General features: G+C 19.0%; 8 protein-coding genes across 8 annotated transcripts; 4 read left to right on the top strand and 4 right to left on the bottom strand.

The window, feature by feature from the left end:
- Window positions 1-212: 212 nt before the first annotated feature.
- PGSY75_0824300 (putative GTP-binding protein) lies at window positions 213-2,498 on the top strand (the record flags this gene model as incomplete). Its single annotated transcript, XM_018785368.1, has 1 exon — window positions 213-2,498. One exon carries the CDS (start codon window positions 213-215, stop codon window positions 2,496-2,498), a length of 2,286 nt encoding a protein of 761 aa, XP_018642335.1.
- Window positions 2,499-2,742: 244 nt separating this feature from the next.
- PGSY75_0824200 (hypothetical protein) lies at window positions 2,743-6,464 on the bottom strand (the record flags this gene model as incomplete). The annotated part of the gene is made up of 3 exons (XM_018785367.1): window positions 2,743-2,973; window positions 3,151-6,195; window positions 6,438-6,464. The coding sequence occupies 3 exons, from the start codon at window positions 6,462-6,464 to the stop codon at window positions 2,743-2,745; spliced, it is 3,303 nt and encodes a 1,100-aa protein (XP_018642334.1).
- Window positions 6,465-7,806: 1,342 nt separating this feature from the next.
- On the bottom strand, window positions 7,807-9,027 carry PGSY75_0824100 (putative exonuclease; the record flags this gene model as incomplete). The annotated part of the gene is made up of 1 exon (XM_018785366.1): window positions 7,807-9,027. One exon carries the CDS (start codon window positions 9,025-9,027, stop codon window positions 7,807-7,809), a length of 1,221 nt encoding a protein of 406 aa, XP_018642333.1.
- A 1,065-nt stretch (window positions 9,028-10,092) lies between these two features.
- Window positions 10,093-12,510, top strand: PGSY75_0824000 (hypothetical protein; the record flags this gene model as incomplete). The annotated part of the gene is made up of 1 exon (XM_018785365.1): window positions 10,093-12,510. The coding sequence occupies one exon, from the start codon at window positions 10,093-10,095 to the stop codon at window positions 12,508-12,510; it is 2,418 nt and encodes an 805-aa protein (XP_018642332.1).
- Window positions 12,511-13,236: 726 nt separating this feature from the next.
- PGSY75_0823900 (dicarboxylate/tricarboxylate carrier) lies at window positions 13,237-14,193 on the bottom strand (the record flags this gene model as incomplete). Its single annotated transcript, XM_018785364.1, has 1 exon — window positions 13,237-14,193. The coding sequence occupies one exon, from the start codon at window positions 14,191-14,193 to the stop codon at window positions 13,237-13,239; it is 957 nt and encodes a 318-aa protein (XP_018642331.1).
- Window positions 14,194-15,889: 1,696 nt separating this feature from the next.
- Window positions 15,890-17,860, bottom strand: PGSY75_0823800 (putative DnaJ protein; the record flags this gene model as incomplete). Its single annotated transcript, XM_018785363.1, has 1 exon — window positions 15,890-17,860. One exon carries the CDS (start codon window positions 17,858-17,860, stop codon window positions 15,890-15,892), a length of 1,971 nt encoding a protein of 656 aa, XP_018642330.1.
- Window positions 17,861-19,329: 1,469 nt separating this feature from the next.
- On the top strand, window positions 19,330-19,793 carry PGSY75_0823700 (hypothetical protein; the record flags this gene model as incomplete). Its single annotated transcript, XM_018785362.1, has 2 exons — window positions 19,330-19,377; window positions 19,641-19,793. The coding sequence occupies 2 exons, from the start codon at window positions 19,330-19,332 to the stop codon at window positions 19,791-19,793; spliced, it is 201 nt and encodes a 66-aa protein (XP_018642329.1).
- A 581-nt stretch (window positions 19,794-20,374) lies between these two features.
- Window positions 20,375-21,682, top strand: PGSY75_0823600 (lipoate-protein ligase B; the record flags this gene model as incomplete). The annotated part of the gene is made up of 1 exon (XM_018785361.1): window positions 20,375-21,682. The coding sequence occupies one exon, from the start codon at window positions 20,375-20,377 to the stop codon at window positions 21,680-21,682; it is 1,308 nt and encodes a 435-aa protein (XP_018642328.1).
- Between the last annotated feature and the right edge of the window lie 279 nt (window positions 21,683-21,961).

The raw sequence follows: 21,961 nt of genomic DNA, 5'->3' as shown, positions 1-21,961 counted from the left end.
ATTTAAAATTATTTATATTTTTTTAATTTTTTTTTTTTTTTTTTTTTTTTTTTTTGTATGTGTGCATAATTTTATCTTTTTAATCTTTTACTAAAAAAATAAAAACAACAAATTTTATTATTCCCTTTTTTTTTTTTTTTTTTTTTTTTTTTTTTTTTTTTTTTTTTTTGTTGTTTTTTTTTCTCCTTTTTATTTTCTCTTTTATTTTTCGTATGCATAAAAAGATAAGGCTCATATGCAAACTAGCATTATATGCTAAAAGAAAGTCCCATGTACTTTATTTGTCAAGAAGAAATATCACATTTGCTACTTTTAAAAATGAGTTAAATGACATATGTGATAGCATTTTAAAACAAAATGTTATTCATAGTAACCTTCTTCAAATAAAGAAGAAAAGGTTATATTTATCCTTCCCTTATCATTCACATAGAGAAAAAAAAAATGACATACTTATAAACGATAGTGCTTATGAAGATAACGAGTGTATTTATGTTAAGGGGGAAAAAAGTATATATATTAACTTGAAAGAGACCATAAATAGGAAAACAAAAAAATTAGAAGGTATAAATGAAAATTATAGCGTTGATAACTATATGGATATTAATAAGGATCATATTAATTGTAATAATAATGCGCAAAATTCTGAAAATTATATCAAAGAAGAAAAGAAAAATGGTTCTTTTGAAGATATTTGTCATAATATAATAACAAATAATACACAAATAAATGTCGATCAAATTGATAGTATTACACATAATAATAAAGATAATTATTTTTTTAAAGAAATGGTTGAAGGGAATAGCGAAAATGACACAATAAATAGTAACGAATCAAAGATAACCTTTGAGTGTAACAAGATAAAAGAAAAAAAAAATGAAGCACTAATGAAATTTTTAACAGAAGAAAATGATAATATTATGATACGAAATGAAAAACGTTTTTGTGATTTTTTATGGGTAACTACAAAATCTGGAAAAGGAGGCAATCCAAATTATAAAAAACAAAGAAGCAAAAAACTTAAAGGGGAAGGATATGGAGGACATGGTGGAAATGTTATATTAAAAAGTAAAAAAAGTATATATGACTTAATTAAAATAGAACAAAAAGTTAAAGCAAATAATGGTGAAGATTTTAAAGAAAATAGTAGAGGAAAAGATGGGAAAGACAAAATTATTTTTGTTCCTGTAGGTACTATTGTAAGAAAAAGAATTTCGTGCAAACTAAAAAATGAAAATAATAGAAGAATATATAAAAGTATATTCTGGTATCAATTTTTAAATGAAAATGAAGAATTATTAGTTGCCAGAGGTGGCAAAGGAGGTATTTCTTATTCTCATTTTAAAAAACATGATTATAGGTTACCAGAAAAAAGTGAAACCACATTATTAGAATTAGAATTAAGATTATTAAATGATGTAGCATTCATTGGTATAGAAAATAGTGGAAAAACATCCTTATGTAGTAGTTTAAGTAAATATTTAGGAAATATAAATAGTAATATATTTACTACTACAATTCCACATATATCAAATATTAATTATGTAGATGGAGTTGAAATAACCTTATTAGATACTCCCTATTTATTTTTTAATGCACATAAAGATAAAAACAAAGGCAAACGAATATTACGACATTTATACAGAAGCAAATTGATAGTATATGTTATTGATGTTTCAAATGATAAATTAAAAAATGTGGACGATTTACAAATACAAGATTATTACACAAGAAATGAAGCAAATCAAAAAGGATATAATGAAAATATAAATATTACTAATAGCTTTTATGATATAAAAAATTCTAACATTAATACTATAAACAGTGATGTTCCTAATAATTTGAATAACCTTAATAATAAAAATAATGAGAATTCAGATATTTTAAATATTAATAAAAATGAAAAAAACGATATATCTATAACTAATATACAAAATAATAATGAAGAAAATTTAAAGGATTATTATAATGATACCATTAAACAAATTAAAATGTTACGTAATGAATTATTCTTATACAATCCAGAATATTTAAATAAAAAAGAATTAGTTGTAGCTACTAAATGTGATATGCTACATAAAAATTCTTTATTCAACTTAGATTCTTTATATTATCGTTTAAAAAATATATTCCCACATATTGAAGTTATTGGAACGTCTGCAAAATTTGGATTAGGTATAAAATTACTTAGTAGAAAAATTAGAGAAATTATTTATCCTCAACATATATTACAAAATAAAAAATTATATTCAAAACATATCGAAGATTATATTATTCCTACCTATACTCACTTTAAACAGGGAAGAATCAAATTACAAAATTATGAGTTGCCAGAATATCTCAAGCATATATATGACCACAATTATATGGAAAATTTTGATTATTTCTTGAAAAAGAAGAAAAAAGAAAAAAAGGTTGATACAAAACAGTCTGAGGAATTACATATAAATGATAATTATAAGGAAAACTGTCATTATTTGATTGAAGATGGGAAAAAATAAAATAAAAAAAAAAAAAAATATAAAATATAAAATTCAAAAGTGAAAAGAGAACAATGAAGCAAAAAAACATACAATATTATAAAATTGGAATAAATAAAAACTTTTTTTGAGAACAATCATTAATATTGAATTAAATATGGAAATAAAATATAAATATGTAAATATATATATATATATATATTTATATTTTTACAATGTTAATTAAAAAAAAAAATAAAATATATATATAATATATACAAAATATTTATGTAGAAAAATTATTAACTGGCAAATTGCAATTGTACAATTTGCACAACTTTTCAACAATTTTGTTATTATTTTCTCTACCCATTTTATAATTCTTGATATCATTATTTAATGTTGATAAAACAATATTTTTCGTTTCTATAAATTCAACATTGTTCTCGTTTTCTTTTTCAACTAACTTAGTCCTACAGTGTCTTAAAGGAGGTACTGCTATAGTACCAATCAAATCCTAATAGAAAAAATAAAATAAAATATATATATATATACATATATATAACAGATAAATAGTCCACATATATATATGTTTAATCCATATAAGTAGCATATATACATTATTACACATATTGCAAATATAAAATATTTACAGTTCTCTTATTATTATACACTTTTAAAAAATTGTACATACCTTATTATTCAATAAGGGATTTAAGAAAGGATAAAACTCTTGAGCGTAATAAGAATTTTTAAATGTAAACAATGCCGTCAAACAACTTCTTAAATTATTTTTTAACAAAAAGGATGGAATTAACTGGAATGTATTTCTTTTTTTATTATATATAACATTTTCACGAAATATTGAACAATGTAAAGATAAAGGAGTATATACCAAATTTAATAAATCATTGTAATTATTATTTAGCCTTATATGAGGGAAAGAAGTTGTTTGATATTTGAAGATTTTATAATTTAAACAGTAATTACTTTTTATATTATCCCAATTAGATTTAAAATTTGTATGCATATTATATTTATCTGTTGAATTTTCATATGTGTGCATAAATTCTTCTTCTGCTGTTTTAATAAATTTTTTTAGTTTTTTTTCTAATAACGCAAAACTATTATCACTATAATAATATTTTACCACAATAAAATATTCAAACATGTAATTATCGTTACATATATGATTTATATTATTTACATTCAAAAGGATATTATTTCTAAATAATACTCGATCTTTGTATATATCAGTATTAATAATTTCATTATCGATTAAAGAAGCATCACCATTACTATTGATATTATTATTATTATTATTATATATACTATTATTCATATTAATATTATTATGCTGATTATTTTTTTCATTCGTTCCACTTTTATCATAACCAAAGTCCAGAAAAAACTGATAACTCTTTATAAACGTTTGTATAATCTTATCCATTAAGGAAGAATTAAAATTTTTAAAATTGTCATCTATATATTTGATATGCGTAAATATATCCATATCAAATGTAAATAATTTATCAGAATGAATAACAACCTGACCACTAGATCTTAATATATTCAGAGACATAATGTTATGTAATTTAAACAAATTGAAATATATAATGGTTTCATCAATATATATATCGTTGTTTAAAAATTGTAAATATTCTTCAAATATGTTCTCAAATGATAATTCATTAGATGATTTATTTAAATATTCATAAAAGAAATAATAATTATAATAGATATTAAAATATTCAAAATGATTATTTTCAATATCACAACATTTCCAACACAATTGTAAAATAACATATTTTTCTATAGGTATTTTATTTTTATTTAAAAATTCAAATTCATGGATATTTTCATAAATTATATGCATCAAATTTGTAAAACTTATTCCATACTTTTTCTTTACATTTTTATATAAATCTTCTTGATATTTACTAAAAGGAGAATTTTTCATAAGACTTTTTTGAACATATTGATATTCATACATTTCATCATTAATGCTAATTAATTCAATAAGTTTAATTATGAATTCGTAAATAATTTCACTTTTGATATATCTAAATCCTTTATTTTTTATATATATCAAATTATTCGTACTATATTTTTGTAAATGTAATAAATAACTACTAATTTCTTCATTTGAAAATTGTAAATTTTCAAAAAGGGCTTTTTTACTAAAGTATATAATCCCATCATCATTATTATTATAATTCTTTTCATTCTTTTCTAAATTATTTAATATATTTGATTTATTTTCTTCATCATCATTATCTAAAGCTTCATTTTGAACTATAAGATAATATGAATATAATAATTCAATGTTATTAAATATTGTTGCCTTTTCTGTTAAAACTATTTTCTCTTTACACAACCCCATAATAGAAAGATTCTTTATCAATTCATTTATATCATCAGAAAAATTAGTTGTGTTTATTGCATTATAATTATCGCTAACACTACAACTAGCTGTACTGTTACTAGCCATATTATCAGAATTATCCATAGAATTGTTTCTATAATATTTTGATATAAATGATTGAAGACATATAGCTAATGTTCCATCAATATCATTCATTAAAATATTATAAGTTTTATTTTTGGTACATAAAACTGCATCATTAAATTTACCTAAATTTACACATAATTTATATAAAATAATATTAATATCTTTATTTTCTGAAAAAATTAAATTTACTTTATATTTCTTTAACTTTTCATTGTTCAGATAATGATTTATATGATTTACTTCGAATATATTTTTTTGTGTTCCTTTTAAAAATATATTACTCTTTCTATTAATATTAATATTATTATTATTATCATTTTTTGAAACATTATTATTTTTAATATCCATATTATTCATGTCATTATTTTTGTCTGTTGTATTATATTCATGACTTTTTAAAAAATCATTATATTCCTTTATATATCTATTAAACATTTTAAAATATAAATCACCTGACTCTTTTATTATTTTTTTTAATTCCTGATTAATACAAATTAATAACCATTGATCATTAATACATTTTATTCTTTTAGATATATAAATTTGCCATATTTCATCTTCAGTAATAATTTCTTTTTCTGCTTCTTCATTAAAATCTTCCCTCTTCTTCCCACTTTTTGTTATACTTAATACATTTTTCATAGTAGTATTAATTACAGGACTAGTCGCAAAAAGAAGAGATTTATCTGCAATATCACAAACTTCATATATATAATTACACACATTATATATACTGTTCTTATTTTTCATTTTTATATTATCTAATTCATTTTTATATTTTTCATAAAAACTTGAAAACGTCGTATATTTTAATATACAAATATTCTCATTTTTAGACATCTCATTAATAACACCTTCAATTATATGTGCTGAAACATATAACTTAGGTACCTTTTTTAATTTATTTATGTTACTTACTAAATTTCTTTGTAATCTTATTTCATCTTCAAAGTTATAATGCCATTCTATATAAGCCCATAAATGATCGATTTCATATACATATTTTTCTCTTTCCAAAATATTCATATCCTTATGAAGAAATTGTTTCTTCTGTATATTAAATATGCTTTCGTCTGCCTTCACTATTTTGTCATTACTTATAATATTATTCTCTTCAACTAAAAATTCAGAAAAATCAGCTTGAATATCTAGCACAGTAAGTGAATAATCATAATCTCTATTGCAAGCTCTTTTCAGTGGCACAATTTCACAACCGTTTTCCAAATACTAAGAAAGAAAAAAAAAAAAAAAATTAAATCAAATGGAAGAAAAATTAAGAACATAAATATATATATATATATATATATTTCGTTAAGATGAATTTATATAGATATATACAATTTTATATAATATTATATAAGCACTTCTGATATTTACAGAACATATATATATATATATATATATATATATATATATATATATAACATATATTAACACATAATTTTTAAAAAGAAAAAAAAATATATTACCCATTTATACGATTTTGCTGAACTCATTTTATTAAACAGATTCTAATTATTTATATGATCATAGTATTAATAATAAAATTCCTTCTAATCTTGATTTAATGAATAAGATTAAAAAATATTAAACAAAATAATAATAAATTAATAATTTTGTGTATTCTCTAAATCAATATATATATATATATATATATATATATATATATATATTTTTTTATGTGAATCTATTTATTTATATATATAAAATATATGCTAAGCATTTATCTATTTTTCTAATTAACATATAAATATATATATTATATATATATATATTATATATTTATAATTTTTAAATGAATATAATATATTATATATATAAATGTATTTATATATATATATATATATATATATATATATATATATATATATATATATATATTTATTTATTTATATAACGCCTTTTTTTATTCTAATCCTTCTTTTATATAGTATAAAAATATCTTATACATATAGGTAAAAAATTATTTATTCAAAAAATAATATTCATATGAACGTTTTTAAGCACATTGATATATATAACTTTATGTGCTTATTTTATTCATATCACATTTTTTTTTTTTCTTAACACAAAAATTTTATAAAAGTATAAGCCTTATAAATATATGTAAATTGAGTATAATAACAAAAATAAATATATATATATATATATATTTATTTATTTAAATTATTTAACCTTGTTTTATTAAGATCCTATGCAAAAAGAATCGATAAAATATACACATTAAATAATATATATATATAAAATTAACTTTTATTACAATATTATAACATCAAGATATGATATATATATATATATATATATATATATATAATATTATAAATATTTTTATCTATAATAATATATTAATTTTTTATTACTTAACTATAAAATATTATTACAAAAATATAAAAAAAAAGACAGTTTAATCATTATATATCAAGAATTATATTAATGTATAATTTATAAATTATTGCATCTTTTTTAATCGCATAAAATTATTACACATTTATATATATATATATATAATAATATATGTATATTAAAAAATATATTCTTATATTTTACATAATTATACACATATTTGTAATATTAAATTATTTATAGTATTGATATATTAAAATCTTAAAATAACAAAAAAAAATAAAATAAAATAATAAAATAAATAATCATAAATAAATAAATAATAATGATAAAATATATTAAGTAAAAATTACAAAAAAAAGTTATAATACAAAATAAATAAAATAAATATATAATAATTTATATATTTTATTATAAATATTACATATTATTAACAAATACATATTCATAAATTTCTTATATTTAATGTAAATGTTCACTTCTTGAATATCATAGTTAAGATGAATGCTCCTCATTACAAAATGTAATCATAGGATCAGTCGCATGTTCATGTATTGATGGCTTGAATTTGTCCCTGGGTCTTTCCTTTAAATTCCAATAATCATACACATCATCATGCTTACATAAATATAAGATTTTCTGATTTATCGATTTATTACTTACTACACACAAAACAACATCTCCAATCTTAACATCAACAAAATGAGCAATAGTTGATGGGGTACAAGCCATTCCTTTTCTGGTACTATTCAATTTAAAAACACAGTTTAATAAAGATTTACTCACTAACATAGCTTCCACTATATTCCCCCTTTTAGCTAAATCACTTGGTAGTTTATATTCATAATTAAGGTAACAATAATTCACAAAATCTTTGGATTTTTCCAAAACCAGTTTTTTTGGAAGTAATTTATCAAATATGTTGTATAACTTGTATAAATATTTTACATTTTTTAAAGCATATATTATACTTATATTACTTAAAGGTCTTGTTTCCCAAATTTTTTCATTCTTATACATCTCTTTTTTAATAACACTTAATGAATCATCATTAATACCTAAATAATCATTTATAAGTTGAGAAAAACTAACTTGATATATATCATTCTTCTTTTGTTTTTCCATTAAGAGTATATGAGCTCTCGATGTGTCATAAACATTTTCAAGTTTTATTCCTAACTGATTATACAAAGCAGAACTATCTTCTCTGCAATCATGTATTAATTTCAACGTTTTTTTATTTTCAATTATTTTTTGTGCACTTTTTATTACTGACGTTTTAAGTAAATCAAATATATAATATTTTTGGACTATATTATCACTCTGTTCATAAATATTTTTTTTTTCTATATAAACCTGCATTAAACATACTTTTCCATATCTACCCAAATTCGTTCCCTCAAAATCAACTGCAATGATTTCACTTTTATTAATTTCTTCAGCTGCTTCTTCGCATTCTTTTTCGTTCTCAATAATTTTAATATCTTTGGATACACTCTGAGCATTCTTTAATATAATACATTTTTTATCATTATTATACCTATCATATTTTTCATATTCTTTTGAAATAAATTTTGTACTATAAAACCTTTTTAATAATCCAATTTTTTCTATACATTTAAAATGTTTAAAAAATTGAATATTCAAGAGGTTTTGATAAAAATGTTTATATTTTATAATACATATATAATTATGTGTATAATTCAACAAATTCATACTCCTTCTTTTTTAACGATTCAATAAAATAAATAAATAAATAAATAAATAAATAATGATTAGGATAAAACAATATTAAATAACTTAACGAAAACTATATATATAAATACTCTTATAAATATAACTACAAATTGGAATATCTTAATCAATATTTTGTATGAATAGCATATATTCTTTATTATTTTATATGATAAAAAGCCATAAAAATATGTTATATAAAAAATTACATGAAACAAAGAAAAAAAAAAAAAAAAAAAAAAAAAAAAAAAAAAAAAAAAAAAAAAAAAAAAAAAAAAAACATATATATATATATATATATATATATATATAATGAATAAAATTCTGAACAAAGAAAAAAAAAATTATGAACGATTCATAAAAAAAAAAAAAAAAAAACACATATGAAATATAATATTCATAATAGAGGAAAGATCTATAAATATTCAAGCTATTCTACATATATAAAAAAGGTGTCGTAAAAGGAGAAAAAATATGTACATTCAGGGAAAATTCTGTTCACTTACCAACTATTATTTTTTTAATTATTCTTTTGGCTAACTATGCACACATTAAAATGTTACGAAAAAAAAAAAAATTTTCTTTTTTAAAATAAAATTAAACAGTTGGACAAAAAAAAAAGAAAAATTTATATGATAGCATTATTCATAAACACCCATTTTGTTTTCATTTCTATTATGCATACATATATATATATATATATATATATATATAATTTAGTGCGTTAAACGTTATAAGGTTTATTATAATAATATTTTATATTTTTCAAATAATTTCACGAAATATACTTTTTTCTTCTTCCAATAATATTTCGTCTTTAAACTAATCCATTGATAATTATAAGATAAATAATATATTTTTATTTCTTATTAATATATCAAATTTATGTTTATTCATACATATAACAACTATTGATATGCATATATTTTTTATTTGTATCAATTGAGAATATTTACAGATATATTCATCCTATATTTTTTTCTAGTTTATAATTAATTTAACTGTTCAACAGAAGAAAAAACATCAATTTACCCACTTGAATTTAAAATGAACGAAACAAGTTATATACCAGGTTACAGAGATATAAATATCCACGCATTTTATAGACCACAAGAAGATTATGCTTTCGCAAATAATATAAGAGCTAAGCAATTTATATATAATCCTTATTTTAAGAAGGAATTAAAAGGTCCATATATCAAAAAAATGTATGAACCTTTTGAAATGAATAAACCACATACAAAAAGCTTATTTTCTCCACATATTCTTTCTCACACCAAATTAAATAGACAATGTAATCCTTTAGTATCCTATCCTTATGGTATTCCTCGAGATATAGAATATGAAAAGTGTTCAAAATGTAAAGGAAAAAAAAAACAGCACACAATTAAGTACAATAAGAAAAAGAATAAGAACTTAAAGAGAGATACACCTAGTTACGAGAGCAACTTTTTTGTTTCAAGATTAAAATCCGAGTATAATAATTCCAATGAGCAACCATATATTAATATAGAAAAAAAGAATGACAATGGTGATGATATTAGTAAGATCATATATGACATAGAAAACATTAAGGATAAATCAAAACGGGAGTCATATGAAGATACATACTCAATTCCTATGGGAAAGGAAAATATAATATATGATTACTCCAATTCATCCAGAAATAGTTACAATATAATAAAAGAACTTAGCAAGCCACGTTATGAAAATTTAGATAATTTTCCTATGCAGTATATAGATACACATGATAATGATGATTCATCCATGTATTATTATAGCTATAATGAAAAAGAAAATTTTAATTCTCAAGAAAAATTAAAAAAAAAAAATTTAGATTTAAAGGATCTCCATATTAATGATGAAGTAAATATATCTAATAAATATAAAAGAGAAAATGATAAAAAATATGAACATAAGGATGTTGGAGAATCTTCAAGTTCACTTAATTCGGAAGAAAAACATGAAATTGACAATATAATAAGCAAATATAACAATAATAAGAATAATAATATACAAAAGGATAATAACAAAAAAATGAACTTTATCGATAACACTATAATCAATACGGATAAGAAAGGAAAAAAGGATTTATTAATTATGCTTATCAATGATCTGACTCATGGAAAAATAAAATACAAAAAAGCAAAAAATGATGAAAAATATAAAATGAATCATGAAAATAAAATAAAACGTGAAAACATAATAAAAAAAGAAAATGTTCTTAAAAATGATCATATATTAAAAAATACACAACAGAACCTAAAGCAAGTAAAAATATGCGAAAATGAAAATATATTCAGCAAATACAATGTTATGGAAATTTATAAAAATCAAAATAGTATATCAACAGATAATATAAAAGAAAAAAATACATCCAAAGAAAATTCTCATCATAGGAAAGGACATGGAAAAAAGAAAGAAATGGAAGTAGAACATTACCATAGGTACTGTAAATCAGGAAATGGAAAAAATGGAAAAAATGAAAAGGAAAAAAATCATGAGGATGCAAAAATTAAAAGAGTATATTATAAAAACAGTTTGGAATTACCTAAATCAAATGAACAAGATATGTATGAATCAAATTTATTGAAAAAAAAATCATTCAACCCCAAAAAAAATAAAAAGGTCTCTATAGAAAAAGAGCCTATCATTTTCAAAAAAAGTAAAGATGATCAATCAAAAATAGCAAAACAAATAATAGCTAGAGCAAAAACAATGAAAATGAAAAGAATAGGTACCATTAATTTTCCAACTAAAAATAGCAATAATATGAGTCTCAAGAAAAGAAATACCCTAAAAAAATTAAATACAATGGTGGAATCGAAATTTAAAAAACAAAACACAACAGTATTGAAAAAAAGGAAAACTATGCCAAGGTTGCATTTGACGAAACCACCCAACCCAGTAATATTCATAAACAAAAAAAAACTTCTAAAAGCACAGAAGAGTGTACACATCCAAGATAATAATAAAAAAAATAAAAATAAAAATAACATTAATAGTAATAGTAATAATAATAATATTAATAGAAAAAAAATTCTTAGTAGATCTAAGACAAAAGTTTATATTAATAATAAATCCAAAATTTTCAAAAAGGCAGACGTAAAAATGGTTTCAAAAAATCCATTTAACATATTAACATCTAACAACAGTTTAAGTAGTAATAGTGAAGATGAAAAAGACAAAAATATAATCAAAAAAGAAAATGCACGGAATAATAATAAAAACCTAAATATACCTTCTAAAAAAGATAACCCTCATATTAATAATCATTCCGTAAGAAATAAATTGAAATCGAAAAAGGATGAATTATTTCAGAATATTTTATCGCTAACGAAAAATATGAAAGAGCAACCATTAAAGAAGACATATCATGAACATATAAATCATAAGGATTTATTATCCTTAACCTCAAAAAATAGTGATGAAACATATGATAATTCAGTTAGTGGAGCATTGTAAGGTGATGTTCAACATTTATGTCTTTTGAACCCCAAAAAAGGAGAAAAAAAAAAAAAAAAAAAAAATTGGATACATTTCATATATAAACAAATTATCATATAATTAAGATAATTTATGTGATTTATTTTTTTTTCATCAATCGTAATATATTACAATATATTATCATTACACTCATTTTATTTCTACATTTTTTTTTTTTTTTTTATAATTATTACTTTTTTCATTTTTCAAAAAATAAAAAATAAAATATAAAAAATATATAAGAGATATAAGTTTGTCTTGAAAAAAAAAAAAAAAAAAACTAAAACATTAATAACTAAAAAACATTTATAAAAAAGATATTTTATTGTTTTCTATTATATTTTGATATATAATTTGTAAATATTTGAAAGTAAAATAATAAATAATAGTGAATATTTCTTTAATAATTTAATTATTTGAGCACTAGATAAATACAAATAATATACTTTTAAAAAAAATTACAACATTAGATTTTTAGAATATAAAACAAAATATACAAAAATAAAAATATGTCATATGATATTATAAAATTAATTTAATAATAAAACTATAATAATATATATATATATATATATATATATATATTTATTTATTTGCTCTTTTGAAAAAATAAATGGTTGTGTGTATTAATTAATAATATGTAAGTAAACATTTTAATCTTTTTATTTATAAATAATATCAATTATTTGTGGTTGTGTAATCAATTTAAGAATATTTTTTTAAAAGATTATTTAGATAATCAACAGTTATAAGTGTAATCATAGCATGTGGTGCGATACGAACATAATAAGTAGCATAACTTGAATAGAAAATAGAGATACCTCCTTTTTTATATAATTGAATAGAACAATCTAACATATTTTTATAAGGCATTTTTTTAGTAACAGGATCTGCTTTCATTTTTTGCATGCACGTTTTAACAAAATCAAAAGGTAAACTTAAAGTGACCGCAAAAAAGCCACTAATAACACTAGCAACGAGATTAGTTTTCATACCAACACCAAGATATTTTTGTAAAAATTCTTTAGATTGATCATATGTAGAAAGCATTCCTAAATTTAATGACATAGCTCTAGCTATAGTTGGGACTGAACCTTTCCATAGAGCAAATAATCCTTCTTCTTTTGAAATTCTATATAATGCATTAAACACACCAGTATAATTTCTTTTTAATTCTTTTGGTAATGTATTATCAGCTTGTAATCTAATTAAAGATAAATCTGCAGGATTTCCAATAAAAGCTCCTAATCCACCAGCAGCTAGAGCACAAAAACATTTTTTATAAAAAGGTAAAGGTTCACCTTCTTTTTTTACCATATCTGAAAAAGTACGAAATAATCCTAATCGACCTGTTGTATATATAACTTGACGAGTTAATCCAGCATCTAATCCTTTATATAATGACAAAAATCCTTCATTCTTTATTATATTCTTAGCAACTACAAATGGATTCTTAACTGTATTTTTTCCTTCAGCATTTAATTGAATTCTTACTTTTACCATATCTAATGGCTGGATACAAAATGTTGCAAACATACCACTCGCTCCTCCTACAGCGAATGGTTTTATCTTTTCAAAAACACTCTTGTTATTATTTCCCTTTTTTTTCACATCAACACTTGAACTTGATTCTAAATCGTATTTAGCTATATCTCTGTCCATCTTATATATATATGTATATTAATACGTTTACTATTTTATTTAATCATACATATAATATATATATATATATATATATTTATTTATTTACATGGGTTAGGTAAGGAAAATTATCTAACGAAATATTTCCTTTATTTTTTAAATTCGCAAGATAAAATTATAAGGTGTATATATAATAATATTACCTCATTTCAGAATAAAATTTGATCATCACGAAAAAAAGGAAAAATATGTAAATTAAAAATAAATAAATAAATAAATAAATACATACATACATATATATATATATATATATATATATATATATATATATGAAGTATGAAAAAAAAAAAAAAAAATTATTATATACTATAATGAATAATTATATTAATAAATTTAAATTTCATTTAAATAGATATGTTTCTTATTAAATATAATATTTTTTTTCTCACCTAAATATTATAATATACTTTTTATGTATACATATAGGAAGCATGATTTTATTTAGTATTATTTTTTTTTTAATATATATATGTATATATATTAATATTAGTTATTATATATATATATATATATTTATTCACATTATGGTAAAATATGAAAATTAATATATCTCTTATTTTTTTTTTTTTTTTTGAAAGATATAAATAAATATAATATATTAATTAAATATATATATAATATATATATTATCCATGTAAATAATAATTCCTTTTTATATTTAACACATAAATATTGAAGAATATATTTATCACGTTATAATATGTAACAAGGCTTATAAGTATCATTATTACATTTGTTAAATATTATAATTGGAATGTAGTATATTTCTATATATATAAATATATGTATGTATGTACTAATAGATTCTTTTTCCTTTTTAAATGCCCAATCTCATTTTAATTAACTCATTATGAGCATCATAAGTATAAAGTATAAAAAAAAAAAAAAAAAATACACATAAATATAAAATATAGACAATTTATAGGACATAGTAAGAGCCATTAAAAACAAATATATAAACATATATATATATATATATATATATATATATATATATATATATATATATATATATATATCATATTATCTTTTTAATATCCAAATGATATATTCAAACAACCCTTTTGATACATTATCATTTTATAAAACTAAAAAATTTTAAATTATATATTCAAAGAAACAAAATATATAATATAATATAATACAATGTATATATTTCTTTCCTTTTTTTTTATTTTTTTTATTTTTTTTATTTTTTTTTGGGGGTAAAAGTAAATTTAAAACAATTATTTCGAAAATGTTAATTCAAAAAAAATATTAAAAATATATTATTCATAATTCGAAATGTAGAAAAAAAAAAAAAAAATATAGGATAAACAAAATGGAATAAAATAAAAAAAAAAAATATATAAATAAAAAAGATAAAGAATATATATATATATATATATATATTTCATTAAATGTTAAGGTGTATCACTATTTATTCTCATGACTCTGTAATAAAATTTTCGGAACATTTCTGTTCATTTTATTTATGTGATATTATCTTGATATTTTACATATAATATATATGTCTCTTTCCAATTTGAAAAATTATACGTTCATATATGAAAATAGGAGAAAAAAAGAAAAAAATAAAACATATATATATATATATATATATATATATATTGATATATATAATATATCATATTGTAATCCTATTGGTATATCCAAATTAACTAGCTAGGAGAAGTATGAAATCCTTTATATTTAAGACAATTACTGAAAAGCTGACGGATAAAGCAAAGAGAACATATTTGAAGAATCCATATTCCTTAAATGTTGGGAATAACATAAAAGCAACAATTAGAGAGAAAATAATTTGTAACTTAGATGTTCTATTAATAATATTATAAAATTTATATGGTATAGTAGTTTTAATATTAAATAAACAATTGATATTAAAAGGTAAACAATATTTTGGTATTTTTTGAAAGTTTAGGATTTCAATATCTTTGTATATATTATGTAAGAATGATAAATCTTCTTTATTTTGTGAATAATTACTTAAATTTTTAATTTCATTAATTGTTGAAAATGTATTAGATGAATAATCAAGTAAAAATGTATCATATTTATTAATTGATTTATCATTTATAAATTTGTTAAATTTTTTTGTTAGATTTTTTTTTAATATATATACTGGTTGTATAAATAATTGTTCTTCTGTTTCTTCTGAACTATTTTTGTTGGATACAAATTTGTCATATGAGCTATTAATATTTTGATATGTTTTTCTCATATAATTCACATTTTTTTCATCATCAATATTATCTACAAATATAACATAACAATAGGTTTTTCTTGAACCTATAGATGAACAAACAGAATCAACATTTACAGAATTAATTTCAACAATATTTTTTTTTAATGCATCATTATATACATTCTTAATATTCGTTGGAGATATTCTTCGTATAGTTTTTACTTGATTATTGTTTACTAAAATAAAATAATCAATATTTTGATTTTCTTTTATATATTCATCTTTTTTAATACTTAATACTTTCAATGAATCAATTATAGATTTTTTAATAGACTCATTTGATATATTATCAATTTCATTATATTTTATAGAATATGTTTTATATATATTATTAAATTTATAAGTGATTTGTTTAGCTTGTAAACTTAATTTCTTCTTATTTGTTAATAATATAACATGATGGTTCTTATCAATATAACCTGATTTTTTTATATTGGATGCAGACATTTTATATAAAGAATCATTTAACATTTTTAAATCATATATATTATTAGGATAATTACTAGTTATAAAATTCTGAAAATCTTTAGATGTAGCATTAAATATATTAGAATATAATTGATATGTACCATCAGGTGATAAAATAAAAATTGTTGGATATATTTTAACATTAAAAGGTACTTTTTGTTTTATTAATTTCTTATCTGTTGAAATATTTATTCTTCCAAATGATATATAATCATGATATTTATCAAAACTTTCTTCCCATATATTTGAAAAACTTAAACATAAACTATCTGTATCAGAATATATTTGAATTATCCAATAATCATTTGAATTTTCTACTAAATCTACATAATTTTTCATATTTAAATTAATACTATTTGATTCAATTAATTTTAAAACCTTTCCTTTTGAATTATCATATGCTTTTTTTAATCTACTATCTGATAATGTTTTATATGCTTTTGTTATTTCTTGAAATTTCTTATCACAATCTTTACAATTCTTATTACTATCTGGATGATACTGTTTAGATAAATCACGATAATTCTTTTTTATCTTTTGAATACTATCACCTCTTTTACATTTTAATACTTCATAATAATCAAAACTATCTCCTTCTTCAAAATATGATTCTATAGAATATTTCTCTTCTAAATATTTAAAAGATATTAATACAACAAATGATAATATAATACTTATTATTATTATATTATCTAATATAAATCTTAATTTATTCTTATACATTCCACCCACCATTTTACCAGAAAAATTCACATCCTTCTTATCTTTCATATTCTTATTCTCATTCATTTTCTTCTTATTCAATTCATTCATAATATCATTTATATCATCCTTTCCTTTGGATTTCCTTTTAGAAACAGCACCATTTACATCTGAATTCTCGTAGCTATCACTCGAATTTTTTCTGCCCATATTCAACAAAAAAAATCAAGAACAAATTCTCGTAAATATATTTAAACTAAATATATTAATATATATATATATATATATATATATGTATATTTTATTATTTTATTTTATTTTATTTTATTTTTTTTTTTGGTGAAGGGGGATTGTTTTCCTTAAAAGTTATATTATACACATAAATATAAATATATATATATATATATATATATATATATATATATATATATATATTTATTTTGATACACAAAATAAGGATATATAATGCTGAAATATATACATTAATTTATATATAAAAAACTCAATAATCTACACACATAAAAAAAAAAAAAAAAAAAAAAAAAACAGGATAAGGCTAATGATAATGATAATAATAATGATAAAGTTAAATAAATAAAAAGCTCAACAAAAAAAATTTATTTATATTAGGTATTTTTTATTTTTTTTTTTAAGAATTATCAAAATTATACATAAAACAAAAAGGATAAATGTTTACTTTAAATATTTTAAAAAAATATAAATATAAACAAAATTATTACCTTTACAATTTCATATTTATTTCAAGGTACATTATTTTGTTATGATTAACAAAAATATTTCCAAAAAAAATAAAAATATATAAAATATATATATATATATATATATATTATTATAATATAATAATTTAAAAATATAATAATACATATATTTATTAATATATATTATCATACAAAAAAAATATATTTTTTTTTTTTTTTTTATTATATATATATCATTTTACAATATTTTTTTTTTATGATTTTTTTTTTTTTTTTTTATGTTTAACACTTCATTTAATTGTTTTTTTTTTTATTTTCCTGTTCTCATCGGGTTTACAATTATATAAAATTATAATATATATATATAATAATGTAACAATATTATATGTAAATTTATTATTTTATTTTTTTTTTCTTATTTTATTTATTTTTTTTTTTTTCTCTTCTTCCTTTTATATTTAATAAATAGTGAAATAATTAAGAAAAAAAAAATCCCCAGTTGTCAAGTACATATATCATGGATGAATACATATAAATACATACGTAAAACGAAATATTATATATAATATTATATATATATTATAATATAATAAATATATATAATATAATATTAATATATATATTATATATATATATTATATATATAAATACATTCGTAATTTTATTTTAAAAAATTCCCTTTATATAATATAATAATTTTAAGAAACATTTTTTTATTTTCTTAAAAAAGGGAAAAAAAATTAAATCTCATATATTATTAATTAAAAGAAATAAATTAAAAGTTTGATAATATATTTGATATATATATAATAAAATATTCATATATTATATTTTCCATATAATTAAAGAATAATTTTGAACTTCTTTTTAAGAACAAACTATACAAATATATATATATATATATATATTTATTTATTTATTTATTTATATTTATATACATATTTTATATAAGAAGCAACTATGAAAGAATATCATATTAGTATAGATACCAAGAAAATATTTGATAGGGTAAGGAATTAAAGCCTTTATATAAAAATAAAAAAAAAAGAAAGAACTTATAATTTTTTTAATAATATTATATATATATGTACATATTATATGTTTTAATATAATTATGTTGTTATTTATATTAAACAAACATAAATTAATTAAATGCATATGTAATAAACTTATACACCTCTTATAGTTACATATGGTTTTATTTAAAAAAAAGTATATTTTATAATATATATAGTATATATAATTTATTTTATTTTTTTTTTTTTTAATAGGCATATGCCATATCTCTTAAAATGTGTGATAAATTTATAAGACCATTTTTATATTACGGTTTCACACCAATGATATTTGGATATGGACTTTATTATAATAATGAATTTACCCTCAATCCTTTTAAATTAATTCCAAAAATTTTAATAGGTTAAAATATGTTGTTCCCACATATCAATTAATATATACAAGAATAATATAAATTTGTATGTAATCAAAAATATATAATACAAGCAAAGCTATATATATATATATATATATATATATATATATATATATGTACAATTGTGTTATTTATATATTATATTTTCCTATTTGTAATATATATATTTTTTTGACTTTTTTAAAACGTGCTCATAATTCATTATATTATTATCAATTACGTAATCTATATATTCATTCTTTAAAAATTAAATATAATAATGAATAATTAATAATTTTTTTTTTTTTTTTTTAAACCTTTTAAAACATGTAAAATTGTAATAATTCATAAAAATATGTAGACATATTTGATATTATAAAATAAAAATATTTAAAAAAAGTAGCATATAGATTTACACAACCCTAACAAAATTTTGCACCATTTTTTAAAAATTCATGCCTCTAAAAAAAAAAAAAAAAAAAAAAAAAAATACAAACAAAATTGTATAATATAATAGGTACTCATTGGTATAAAATGTAAACATATAAAAAATATATAAATACATATATACATATATATATATATTATCATTAAATGAATAAAATAAACCTACTTGTACTACTTTCTTTAACTTTTATTATACTATTAAATCCAAATATGAAAGTTGGAAAATTAAAAAATAAAAAAAATTATGGGTTGTCATATCAATATTTTAAAAATAAATCATATACTTTAAGTAGACATACATTCATAAAACCAATAAAAAATATAAAAATAAATTATCAGAAAAAAAAAAAAATGAACCTAACAAATGAAATTTGTATTTTGAATTGTAGTGAAAAGTTAATAGATTATAAACTAGCTTTTGAACTTCAAAATATACTGCATCATTCAAAAATTATTATGAAAAATATAAATGAAGTAAAAACATCAAATCATTTAGATTTAAAAAAAATAAAAAATTTCAAAGAAAACATGGAAAAATATGATTTCTGCTTTATATTACAACATACTCCATGTTATACCCTAGGTAGTGTAGCAAATTGTAGTGATATACTTCTAGATAAGGAAAATTATTATATTGAAGAATTAGGAGATATATATAATAATTTGAATTCGAATGAAATTATCCAACTTATGAATAGATGTGAAACAATTCAAGATAAAATTAATCAATCTCATATATATAATGAGAATACAAATTATTTCAATAATTTTTTAAAAAATTGTAGACAAAGAAAAATACCCATTTATCGCGTAAACAGAGGAGGTAAAGCTACATTTCATGGTCCTGGGCAGTTAGTATTATATTTTATATTTAATTTAAAAAACTATCCAGCCAATTATAATGAGCGAATTATAAATACGCACTATAAATATACAAATAAAGAAAGCTTTCCATCAAAAACATCGGAATATGAAAAATATAACTTATATACAAATCCAAACAGTAAAGAAAACACATCGTATATAGAACGCACTTTTGATTTGCACACAACAATAAATAACTTTCAAAAAATTGGTATGAAAGCTTTGCAAAAATTTAATATTAAAACAGAATGTAAAAAAGATACAATAGGTATCTTTTATAAGGATAAAAAAATTATATCCATAGGACTGAAAATAAGAAAATATATATCTATGCATGGATTGTCATTAAATTTTAATCTCGATAACAATTTTTTAAAATATCTATTATCATGTGGTATGACTCACAATAATTATATATCAATGCATGAAATAAATGAAATAAAAAAAAAAAATTATAATTATCAAAAAGATGAAATAGCTAGTAGCTCAAATATATTAAATGAATTAACATTCAATATAACGGAGTCATTAAAAAAAGTGTTTAAAGTAAAAGTAAGGAATATAAAAGATATACGCGAAATGTTTAATTAATTCTTATTTTATGTTATCATTATTATTTTTTTTTTAATAAGAAACATATTTTCATATTTAAATTCACATCTAAGGTATATTTATTTGTTTATAAAGTATATATATTCTACATGGTATTAAGTATAATGTAATTTCCTTATTTTCAATGCTTTCGAAAATGGAATGTTTTTGTACAGCTAAAAAAAAAAAAAAAAAAAAAAAAAAAAAAAAAAATTAAAATATATTTAAAATATTTTAAAAAAAAAAAAAAAAAAAAAAAAAAAAAAAAAAAAAAAAACA

Source organism: Plasmodium gaboni, chromosome 8 (assembly GCF_001602025.1).
Source record: "Plasmodium gaboni strain SY75 chromosome 8, whole genome shotgun sequence".
Classification (NCBI taxonomy): Eukaryota; Apicomplexa; class Aconoidasida; order Haemosporida; family Plasmodiidae; genus Plasmodium; species Plasmodium gaboni.
This window is presented reverse-complemented; position numbering and strand designations above follow the sequence as displayed.